Here is a 12899-nt window from a genome sequence, read left to right as displayed (position 1 = left end):
TACTCATGTATTTGGTTTGTTAAACTTTGAGTTTGTATTATTTTGGTTTTAAATTATGTGTCACAAAGCTCCGATTTTTTAAAGTATTTTTATAACTGTTATTTAGGTCTATTATGATCTCATTCAGTATGTTTGAAAAGAAAATGAACTAGTTTTGAAAATCAGGGGTTGTCTCAGCAACCCAATGTAAAACTTTAGGCCTAATCGGGTTTAGAGTGTTATAATAAAAATCTAGAATTGAATTAAATCAAGGGAAAATTACAAATTTCATCAATCAACTTTCTTCTTCTCACTCTTATTTTGATCATTAAAGTTTAAATCTTTTCTATTTACTCATTAAACTTTTTATTTACTTCTATTTTGACCACTCATGTTAAATCATAAATAGAAGAGTGACATGGTAGCCACAAATGTTGACATGGACTGTTTTTTTAATTGAAATAGAGATAATGTGTCGTTCACGTCATTTTCTTTTTTCTTTTTAAATATTGTCTTTCTATGAAAATGAAAGTTTTATACTATCATCCTTGTGTCACGTCAATGGTGCAATTATCATTCTTTAGCATCTTATCCTATCGCTCAAGATATCATTCTTCTACCACTCAATTAATTTAGATTTTAAATCACCTTAAAACTCATAAAAACTTAACCTAAACTCAAAACTCGTGAAATTCTAAATCATTTTGATCTGTAATATCCACAATTCAATTAGCATGAAATCAATATATAGCTTGTTCCCTCCTTCTCCACCTCCCCATTATTGAGATTTTGAAAAAGATGCTTCATCGTTGAGAAATCAAAGGAAATTTGAAACTATGGATTTTTTCACAAAAAAATGAAGAAAGTTTGAGAAGATTTCATAACTTTTAAAAGAAAATGTTCACCCATAACCTAGTTAAGTATTTAATGATAAAATTAATAAAATATGAACAAATTAAATGCTCAATTAATAAATTGATTTTTTTAAATAATAACCAAAATAGGAGTAAAAAGAAAGATTAGTAATGAAATTTATAAACTACCCTTAAATCAAAGTGAATTATCGTATGTTTGATCCAGTTTCGACAACATTACATATTATACATGGATAATAATCATAGATTTTTATGATAAAATCATAAAATCACATATGGATAATAAGTCATAATCTTAAAAAAAAGGAAATATTGGATTTATTTTATAAAATCCTTAGAATTATAGGAAATAAATTAATTTTCAATCTCCTCTTCACATCTCCATGCAAAGATAAACCAAATCCTTTCATATATATATATATATATATAATGGCAATACATTTCGTCAGAATCATTCTCTAAAAGTAAACCAACACATACAATCAAAACCACAGCAATGGCAAAAACTGGCTTTCTGTTATCCACAGTCATTGTTTTAATTTATTTAACCGTCATCTCCCTTCTTCCTTCTGCAAATTCTGCAGCTTTTTCAGATGATTACAAAAACTTATCAGTCCCCAAAACTGATATGGATTTATTGGAGTTTCCTTGGAATCTTGAGAATTTAGAAGCTGAGTTCTTCTTGTTTGGTGCTTTAGGTCATGGCTTGGATAAAGTTGCTCCACATTTAGCTGAGTCCGGTCCATCACCCATTGGTGCCCAAAAGGCCAATCTAGATACTCTCACCAATGATATTGCCCTACAATTTGCTTACCAAGAAGTTGGTCACTTGAAGTTAGTCCCTTTCTCTCAAGACCCTATTTTCATTTTCGTGTTTGATAATCATATCGAGTCGAGTTAAATCCTAAATGTTATTTTTTTCCATGTATCGGACTTGTTAATGCTTGACCCGATGTGTGTTTGGTGTATGTATATTTGATGGAACTATGTGTATTCTTTGAATGTAGGGCGATTAAGAAGATAGTAAAAGGGTTTCCAAGGCCACAACTTGATTTGAGTGCTTCATCATTTGCAAAAGTGATAGATAAAGCATTTGGAAGCCATTGAATCCCCCTTTTCACCCTTATGCCAATAGAGTTAACTTCCTCGTTGCTTCCTATTTAATTCCTTATGTTGGACTTACCGGATATGTTGGTGCCAACCCTAAACTCCAAAGTGCCATTTCAAAAAGGGTAAGCTCCCCATCCTCATTTAACAAGTCACACATATTTTTTTGTCAAAAAAAATCATACATATTTTATAAACGCAACTGCTCAAACTAGGGATTATAATTTAACCCAAAACCGATATATTCTAACCCAATCCAACCCGATAGGGTCAGATTTAAAAAAAAATTGAACTCGGATCAAGTCAAATTTTAAATAAGGGTGAAGTCGGGTTGGGTCAAGTTCAAGTGTAGGGTGAAAAACCTTTAACCCAACCCGACCTGGGATAATAATGTAATTTTTTAATATAAATTTATGGATAATTGATATAATACCCTTCTATCTATAGTTTTTTTTATCAAGTCCTTATTTTATATCGAGTCGGATTTACACTCTAAACATTCGGGTTGGATCAGGTTCAAATAGAGGAAATATGCTCTTCGAGTTGGGTCAGGTCATGTGGAAGAGATATATTTTTCGATTCGGGTTGACAAAAAATCCTATCCGATCGGACCCGTTGCCATCTCTAGCTAGAACTTGAATCCTCTAGGAAGAAAAATATTTCCTTTTACCACTGAGACCACATATTGAACTCCCGTCTCTATTTAAAGTCTAGGGACCGAAGAGATAATTAAACATATTTCTTTTTGCATTTGGTTGTAGGTCTCCTAGGAGTAGAATCAGGCCAAGATGCAATTATCAAAGGATTACTCTATGAGCATGCAACCGAGAACGTCAATCCATACCAGTTTGTCGTAGCGAAATTCATGAACCGAATTTCGAACCTCAGGGACACACTGGGACATACCAAGAACAAAGATGAAGGCCTCATAGTGTCTGTAGATTTTGGTGCCGAAGGCAAAGTTGTAGGCAATGTGTTTTCGGTGATCAGTTCTCAGTGGCATTTGATCGAACATCTGAAGAGATTTTGAGAATTGTTTATGGAAGTGGATCCAGGTGTTCGATAAAATAGCGATACTAGTTCTCAGTGCAGGTATTCAATCAACTAATCTTGAAGCAGGCCAAACACACGAGGAATATCTAGTGGCAGTGCCAAGTTCTTGGGCAGTAAACGTGGATAGAGAAATAATCACCAAGTCATTGCATAATTCCATTTCCGATGGCGAAGTCGACAGTTCTTGCGCATCGATGAATGAAAGATTAAAAAGATAAAATATTCTGGAGCCAAAGGAGAACGAATGTTGTACGAAAGACAACGGGGTAATGGCTTTCAATCTTTTGTTTCCAGAATTAATTCAGTTGAATAAAAGTAAGAGAGTAAGGAAGTATGGGTCCTTACTTGACTTTCAGGATAAAGTCCTGTCTGTTGCAAATCGGAGGAAAAGGGACCTAGCGATCAAAAAACTTTAAATGAAGAAAAAAGACTTGGAGTGGTCAGAACTTTCAGGAAGGTCGCTTTCTGATTCAGACCTCAAGAAAAAGTGGTTGACAGCAAAAAAAAAAGAAGCTGAGAAGACTCTGTCGTTGGAGAAAAATTACGGATCCAAATTATTGGGGATGAGTCAGAGGTAGTAAAGGAATTGGTGCTACTAGAATTCGATTGTGCTTGCTCTGAAAGGTCCTAACTTCGCTGGGAGTGTATCGTTGCAGCTTAGTTTTCTTTTTTCTTTTTTGCGTTGTTCATAATAATGAGCAGGATGCAGTGTAATCTTTATAATTTTTTCTAGTTTGAGTGGTGTAGGGGGAGTCGTTTTATTCTTGTCTTTCATGTTTGGAGTGTTACGCGGTGTTCCCTTTTTTGTTTTATAAGCTGGTTTGATTTATGGAGAGGCTATAGTAATTCTGCAAAGTAGTTTGTTAGTGGTGTAGGGGGAGGGAGTCGACTGGCTCTTTCCCTCCATGTATAGAGTTGGTTAGAGTTGCTCCTGTTTTGTCTTGGAAGCATGTTTGTTTTTAGGAGATGTAGTAGTAATTTCTGCATTAATCGTTTGTTAGTGAGGTAGCCAAGAAAATGATCAAGTTTTGTAGTGTTCGAGGGAAAGTTGTGGCTTTGTGGAAATATATTAGATTTAAATGTCGAGTTTGCACCTCTGGCTTCGGTAAAGTTGAAATTGTCGGAATTGTTTTTAAATAGTGACTTCATCTATCTTTGGTGATTGAAGTTGGTTGACGACTTTCAGGGGGGTTCTTTGTAGGTGGGGTTTTGGTGGCAAGAACTGTTTGAAGTGGTGTTTTTACGATTAGTAGTTGCACTTGGAAGGCCGTCATGGAAGTTTCGTTTGGGAAGGAGAGACTCAACTGGATGGGTGTTTGGCTAGCAGCGGATGGCTTGTTGAGATCAAGCTTATTCAAAGCCTGGTGGAAGTGTTAGTATTCTCTCAATGAATGCTACGAAATTGCAACCTATGTACAGTCTTTAGTCAACATTCCTTCACTATGTTTTGTGAGTAGGAAAAGCTGTTAAGGAGTTTGAAGAATTTAAAGTGAGTGTCTTTATCTTACTGACTTTTTGTAGGTTCCATCTAGGTTTTTTTACTGCTTATGTGCGATTGTGTTCATTCCAAGTGGTTCGGCTTTATAGGTGGCTTCCTTAAAATATTAAAAGCAGGGATGATGTTAGTTGTTCTATTAGCGTAGTGAAAGGGGATGCCTCTTTAGGCTTTGGGTATGATGGTTGTATTCTTTTTGGGTTGAGTTTGTTTTGCTGCAGTCTTTTTCTGTTTTTGGTTTGAATGTTTTTATCGTTGGTGTAACATTTCCCGACTTAAAAGTACTCTTTTCCTCTACTTAAGTTTAAAAAGGTTTTAACAAGACTCTTAATTTAAATTTTTTAATAAAAATAATACTGCCGAGAAAAAAAATGGCAATGAAAGCATCCCTGGTGGGTTCTTCCCCAAGGGAGCTAATGGCAATATTGCCAAGTCTTACTTGCGTAGTTGAATCAATATTCAGTTAGACTCCAACACATTGAGTGTTTAGTTAATAAATGAAAATATTGTTATTTTTAAAGGATCGAAGTTTGAATATTTATATTTGTTGAATATGTGTATTATAAATAGATTAAGAAAATTTTGAACAAATATTACCTTATAGTCATATTGTTGATGGGAATAAAAAGATTTCATCGACTTTAAACAATTCACCCCTTCTAGTTTAAATATAGAACTTCGATCGATGAGAACAAAATCGCTATTCGATTTGAATATTACATAGGGTCGATTATGGGAGAAGAAGAATGACTATCAATGATGTAACTCATATTTCAGTTATGATTATAGTTATTTATAATGGTCTTTAGTACGTGTGTTAGTCGTAAGATCATGATGATTTTTTTAGACTGACATACCAGATTAATCTAGTAATCAAACTTTGAATTTCATACATCCTATCTAAAAGTCTGGTCCATAAATTTATATACCTTATACTAATAGAAATTTATTTTATTTCTTTTTCAAATAAATAGTCTTTTATTGGTTTTCGTTTAAATGTGAGAGAGTGGACTACATAGGAAATATAACCCAAACAACTTGTCTTAAGGGTCAACAAATACTTTTCATTTCACAAGTTTACTATTAGTAGAAAGTTCATTGGGTGGAATATATTAACCTTATCTTATTAATCCGTCAAGCGTTCATTCATTGGACCGTAAATTTGGCCAATTACTGTGTCATTTGGTTAACCTAATTGGACACTCAAAATCCCATAAAAAAGTTGTATGAGATTAATGCCATGGACACACACTAGTCAAAATAGAGGATAAAATAATACTAAAAATGGGTTTGGTAAATCAAGAATAGACTTTATTTATGCATCATCTTATCTTTTAATTATTATTAGATAGAGAAGGTAGGTGACATTGAGATATGCATGATGCACATTCAATTCATGTAATTAAGAACTAAACTAAAATCAAATATCAAAACGAGTTAGGGATGTAAATGAAGAGAGTGTTTGATGAATTGTTCGCAAATCATTCATATAACGTTTGTTTATTAAGTTAAATAAACGAGAATGGATATAATTTTTATGCTCATTTAATAAATGAGTGGACACAAAGAAAGGTGTATTTGGCTCCTTAATGTTCACGAACGATCTCATTTATCGACTAGTTTATCTAATTCTTTTTTTCCTTTATTTTTTAATGATCTTAAATATTGGTGAAGGTATGGATTGAATTTAACACAAGATAAACTTTGGAGTTCAAACTATGAAATTTAAGGAGCTTAAGGACCAGTGACATAATTTCATAATTTTTTTGTTTGCAAGTAAAACGATACGAGGGGAGTGTTGGTTGTAGAACACTAAACAAACATTAAAGGAATCTGTCCCGAAAATTAAACGAATATGTCCGTTAACATTAAAGGAACCGAACACGAATACATTAAAAAAATAAACAAACGAACATGAAACCAATCTTCTTCGTTCTAGTCCGATTCATTTACGTCACGGAGAGGGTTAAGTTATTATGTTTTAAAAATAAAAGAAAAATATGTTTGGGGTATTGTCTAATTCATTTTAGTTTAGATTTGTCCTATTGATTCTATAGTGATAACTCTAATATAAATATGGAATTCACTTGTTCAAAAACACACATCTTTTCCCTTCCTCTTCTCCTTACTTTCCATTCACTTTCTCTCCATTAACATTCGTTTCGACGTTTTTCCAATCAGTTTTGTATTGAAAACCGGTCTAAAAATGGTAGTGGAATTGTCGAATCCAATCGGGTCCGAATCGGTTCGGTTCATCGAGCTACCGGTCATCGACCTATTGGCGGAGAGATCAAATGTGTCCAGCCTCATTATAAAAGCCTGTGAACAGTTCGGTTTCTTTCAGGTCATCAACCATGGAGTGTCGGAGGACACCATTGCCCAAATGGAGCAACAAGGTCTCGATTTCTTTGCGAAACCGGTTTGCGAGAAACAAAGAGCCGGACCGGCCACTCCTTTTGGTTATGGTCGGAAGAACATTGGGATCAATGGTGATGTCGGAGAAGTTGAATATCTCTTGCTTGATACCAACTCTTTATCCATTTCCCAAAGATCCTATTCCATCTCCAATGACCCCAAAATATTCAGGTATTTTTCTCTCATCTGATTTACGATTCATATTGAGGGTTTATGTCCATCTCTTTCGATAATATCGTCTCTACTATTCAAACTTTTATATCACATGGTATTTTTTTAGTTAAACAAGGTCTTATGCTTTAGTGAGTTCATGCATCGAATGAAACAATATTAACGAATACTCAATCAACTTATAGAATCAATTTATTATAGGGTTTAAAAAAGATTAATAATAGTGTTTATCGTTCACCATCGGTTAGTGAAACTCGAACTCTAATACCTGTCTCATGTTGACTCGTATATAAACTCGATCTCTTTTGCCAACATGGTTTCTTAGTGCATTGTTCTTGATGAATCCATGAACGTGAGTTTTCTTGGAAGCTACGTTATAAGTTGTATATATATATTTCTAGTTTTGAACTAATGAATGTAATGAAACAATATTAATGAATACTCAATGTTGACATCTTAACCTTCGGTCTAGTAGGGACGGGCGTATAATATTATATGTACATAATTTTGAAAATATAATTCTCCGATATCCTTTAATTCAATCTAGGATAAGATATGTCATAAGGTTTAGAGAAGACTAATAATAGTGTTTATCGTTCATCATGTCTCTCAGTGAAACTCGAACTCTGATACTCGTCTCATGTCCGCACTTGTATGAATTCGAGGTCTTTGCCAGCATGTTTTCATGGTGCATTGTTCAAGTTGGATAAATCCATGAACGTCGGGTAGGGTTGTTTCTCTATCAGCTGGGGCTGATTTGCAGAAATAATCCATCTGTTGCACGAACATGTTGCTCTATGATTTTTCTTTTAGTACGGTTCCATAAAAAATCGCTTCATACTCGTTAATAGATGAAGAAGAATTAAAATATAAATCTTACTAATAATTTGATGACATGTAAATATTTTTATTAGCCACATTGAATATATACTCGACTTATGATCAGATAATTTTTTCTTGCTTAAACTTTAGGTTTTAAATATAAATTAATTCTTATGTTATGTAAATTTGATCAAGTTGATCTCTCAACTTATTTTGGATTAATTTGACTTTTAATCTTGATAGATTTAGTCTATATCATACATTACATATTAGTTATAGGTTTAGTTTTTGTACTTGAAATTATTGAGCGACTTCAGGGATAAAAGTGAGTATTATTTTCGTTAGAGGTTTTAAGTTCGAGCAGTTGGATATGTGCAATTTGTTTGAATTTTTAATGACTAAGAAATATTTTGAACAAATACTATCTTGTAATCATCTTAGAATCTTTAAAAAAAATAGTTATTGTACTTAAATTTAAAAATATTTGAATCATGGTTAAAATAATAAAATTTATTAATTAAAGGGTAAATTATGCGTTTAGTACATAAACTATCAGTTTTGGTTTGTTTTAGTACCTAATTTTTTTATTTTTTTTCGAAACTATACCTAACGTTTAATTTTTAGGTACTTAACTCATTTAGTACATAAACTATCAGTTTTGATCAATTTTAGTACCTAAACTTTCAATTTTGTTTCAAAAGTTAACTTTAAGTTTTTAATTGGTGTACTAAAAATAAAACAAAAACTAAACATTATATATGATTTTGAAAAAAGTGAAAGTTTAGGTACTAAAATAAACTAAAACGCATAGCTTACTCTAAATTAAAATATAAGACTAAATCTGTAATTCTCATATAATATTAGAGTGGAAGAAGAGTTTGACTCTTTTTTAATATACTCTCAAGTCACGTGGGTACTGTGGTATGTGGGATATAGTTTCTCCTACAATGGGGATAGAATGTCAGACACACTAATTGTGTTTGCTGTCAGGTCCTACTCTCACGCGCCTAAAGAGACGAGTGTGTGTAAGAAAATATGTACTTTCAGAAGATTGGAAAAATAAGGACAGATCACAATACAAGTCTGCATCACCAGAGAAGGTCTAGTCAAATCAAGGAACTGAAATTTATGATCTCAGGGGGTCTAATTTTGCCTCCAATCTCTATACTTTCTAAATATTTGAAATTTGATCCTTCTAGACAAGTTGTATCTCCTTTGAATCTCATTCACGAGTTGCATCTTAGCTCCCACTCTTCCTCTAGTTAATGTCTTGAAAGAATTCCTCTTCTTAGAAGTTCATATTCTACAATCAATAGAAACTTTTAATATGACTTCTAGTAAATTTATATGATCTGTCAAAATTAAATCAACTGTCACACAATTATATTTAGAGAAAATAACCTCAGTGACCAAAAATACCTTATAATATACGATTTAACCAATTTTTTTTGGATTTGTCAAAATGACCAACTAAATCGCAATGCGATCGATAATTCGCAACGCGATCTCCGGTATCGCAAATCAGTTTCCAGATTCGCAACGCGATTCTGACTATTGCATTGCGATTTTCCAAATTCGCAATGCGATAGTCCAAAATCGCATTGCGATAGCACTGTTCACCGTTGCGATAGCACTGTTCACCATTGCGATAGTGATCAAAAAAATAAGAAAACTAATCAATAATGATCTTGAAGGTAGTTTACCTGAAAATAAATATAGTTGAAGGATCAAATCGTGAATGAAGCTGATTGTTATCTATGAGCATTGTTTATCATTCTATCTTAAAGATTTTTAATTGTTGAGTAATGTTTTGTTTGTGATGATTATGATGATAGTGAGCATTGTTTATAATAAAGCTGAAAACTGTACAGGGAGACCAACACATGGTTGGCCATATGAATTTTCCATGGACCAATTTGCTGTTGGGTTTGAATCTAAAACATTCCATGGTTTAGTATTTGTCTGGTCTTGATTGATGAGCTATCATTGTCTCTCTGAAATAATGCATCAGTTTGGTTCTAGAGATGTTTCACTAACATACTGAAAAAAAATTTACTGTATGAAAAAAAGATTAAATGAGTCTTAAATGCATCAGCATCTGTTAATTAAGAACTAGACCTATTAGAATAATATTAGAAAAAGAAAATGCACTTGGATCTAGATCTTGTGAACAGTACTATCGCAACAAAAAAAATTTATTCTTAAACTTAAATAAATCCATACACCATTAAAGAGAATTCAAATAAAAAACTCCCAAGTTTGAAGCTTTTTTGCATCCTTCTGGACAGAAAACAACAGTAATATCGTGAATTCGCAATGTGAACAGTGCTATCGCAGCGGTGAACAGTGCTATCGCAATGCGATTTTGGACTATCGCATTACGAATTCGGAAAATCGCAACGCGAATTTGGAAAATCGCAATGCGATAGTCAGAATCGCGTTGCGAATCTGGAAACTGATTTGCGATACCAAAGATCCCGTTGCGAATTATAGATCGCATTGCGATTTAGTTGGTCATTTTGGAAAATCTAAAAAAAATTGGTTAAAATCGTATATTATAAAGCATTTTTGGTCACTGAAATTATTTTCTCTTATATTTATTCAACTTACGAGTAATTATCATGATACTATATCTAGTACCGACACTAATAGTTAATTTAAAACTTCTCATGCAAGCTAGAGGAAGGTGATTCTACATCTTCCGCTCTTCTTTTTGATGACAGATAACACAATCTATCATTACAAAATCATTGATTACAACTTTTCATACAAATAAAAAATATTGATTCGTTTCTAATCGTTACAATCCAAATATAACCACCAACATCAATGTATTTCAACTTAATGGAAGTCCGTTTACAAATAGATAGGAGTTGTCTAATGATTGAACCATAATTCCTCATGTGGTTCTAAAAGTGTAGGGACTAGATGCAAAGTTGGACCTTTTATTTTTCATTTTCATCATGCAAGTGACTGTTTTTTATACTGTGACAGCTCTGCTGTGAATGGTTATATAGAGGCAGTAAAGGGATTAGCCTGTAAAATATTGAATCTGATGGCAGAAGGGTTGAGGGTCCATGATGCATCAGCATTTAGTAGGATGATCAGGGCCGTTGAAAGTGACTCCATCTTCAGGCTCAATCACTATCCACCCACTCTCTGCAAAGACAACACCACCAAGGTTGGGTTTGGGGAGCATACTGACCCTCAGATCTTGACCATCTTGAGATCCAACGGCGTGGGTGGCCTGCAGATTTCACTGGGTGATGGTGTATGGGTCCCTGCTCCCCCTATTCCCAATGCCTTTTGTGTTAATGTTGGTGATGTTTTACAGGTTGGTCCTCTCTTCACGGAGTTTGAGTTGCTGATGATTATCTTTAAATAAATAAAAAAGTATTATAATAATCATTTAATTAGGTCGAGTCAAAATGTTTTTACCTTAAACCTGTCTCCGCATGATAATGATTATTTCTTTTCAAAACTCGTATTGACTATCTCAAGTTTGAATTAAAAAAATACTATAAAATAAAGTCAAACTCGTTAAGTATTTTGACAACCTCATTTTTTTTAATAATCTAGGATGATTATAAGAAAGAATCTATTTAGAAATTTCTTAGCATATGACAACATAAACACACTTTAAACACAACATTTCGAATTCAAATTCTCTAAAGAGAATAACATTCTCTTTTAGCATTAAGACCACTCGATAAACACATTGATTCGATCTATTATAACCTAAGCTTAAATTGTGGCATATGACTTTAAATAGGGTATGAAACCAAGTCAAGTTAAATGCAATTGTTATGTCTTTGCAACCCTAAAAAATGGGAAAATTATTTTATACTCCCTCCAAAAATTAATACAATAATAAAAATATATTTTGGCCAAAAAATATAGTTCAATTTGGCCACTCTAAAATATTTTATAGATTTTAACTCATAAAATTAATATTTTTTACTATTAAAAAATGACCATTTTATTTATTTTTCTCACATTCATTAAACTTTATGCTCATTTTAAAATCAGGGACCAACATGTATCTCACAATATAGTATAAGGACTTATGTAGTACTTTTATGAAATTCTTGACTAATAATGCTACATGTATATTTTGAAAGGCAATGACTAATGGGAGGTTTAAGAGCGTGCGGCACCGAGCATTGACAAACTCCTACAAGCCTAGAATGTCAATGGCCTATTTTGGGGCACCACCCCTCCATGCATGGCTCACCCCTCCGGCAGAGTTGGTCACACCCCAAAAGCCTTTGCTTTATAGACCTTTCACTTGGGGTGAATTAAAAAATGCTTCATATTCTCTAAGACTCGGGGACAATCGCCTACGTCTTTTCAAAATATGAAATCGAGTGATCAATTTGTATCTTCTTATATTTTTGTGTGTATGGAAGATGCAAAGTTTGCTGAAGTTGAATACATTTAATGATAGTTTTAGTGGCCAATGAAAAAGCAAACTTTTTGTGTCTAATTTGCAAATACAAGACAAGTAGTGGTTTTGTGTGCAATTCGATAAATTTAATGATCAAATAATAACTTATGAAAATTTAGAGATTAAAATGATTATTTGACCATAATTCAATGACCTCTAGTAAACTTTACAAATACCTTTTTTCAGTACACACAAAGCTAAGTGAACCATTGGGTAAATTCCTAAAAAAAAATAAAGGGTCTAGTCCAAAATTAGCAACAATAATTGTTAGGGTAAATTACACCGTTTCTCAGTGAGCTATACTCTCTTTCTCCCCTATTTTCCTCACCCAACTTTCAATTTTTTATTTTGCTCAGTGAACTTTACAAATTGATTCATTTTGCTTAATATGTCATTAACTATTTAACGGCTTTATGATGTGGCACAAGCTTCAAAACGACATCATTTCGAATCCTATATTGAAAGTTCAGGGAGGAATTGTGTAATTTACCCTTTCCCCTTTTCTTCTTCATTTTCTCTCTGCCGGCCACGATGT

The 12899-nt window shown here is 33.1% G+C and overlaps 1 protein-coding gene and 1 pseudogene across 1 annotated transcript; both read left to right on the top strand.

Annotated features, from left to right (window-relative positions):
* Positions 1-1350: 1350 nt before the first annotated feature.
* Positions 1351-4960, top strand: LOC120178419 (annotated as a pseudogene).
* A 1667-nt stretch (positions 4961-6627) lies between these two features.
* On the top strand, positions 6628-12280 carry LOC120178411 (gibberellin 2-beta-dioxygenase 2-like). Its single transcript, XM_039184262.1, has 3 exons — positions 6628-7095; positions 10912-11251; positions 12039-12280. The coding sequence occupies exons 1-3, from the start codon at positions 6716-6718 to the stop codon at positions 12276-12278; spliced, it is 960 nt and encodes a 319-aa protein (XP_039040193.1). The 5' UTR covers positions 6628-6715; the 3' UTR covers positions 12279-12280.
* The last annotated feature ends 619 nt before the right edge of the window (positions 12281-12899 follow it).

This window comes from Hibiscus syriacus, unplaced genomic scaffold, assembly GCF_006381635.1.
Source record: "Hibiscus syriacus cultivar Baekdansim isolate YM2019G1 unplaced genomic scaffold, ASM638163v2 tig00112349_pilon, whole genome shotgun sequence".
Taxonomy (NCBI): Eukaryota; Viridiplantae; Streptophyta; class Magnoliopsida; order Malvales; family Malvaceae; genus Hibiscus; species Hibiscus syriacus.
Note: the sequence above shows the minus strand (reverse complement) of the source record. Positions and strands in the feature narration are given on the sequence as shown.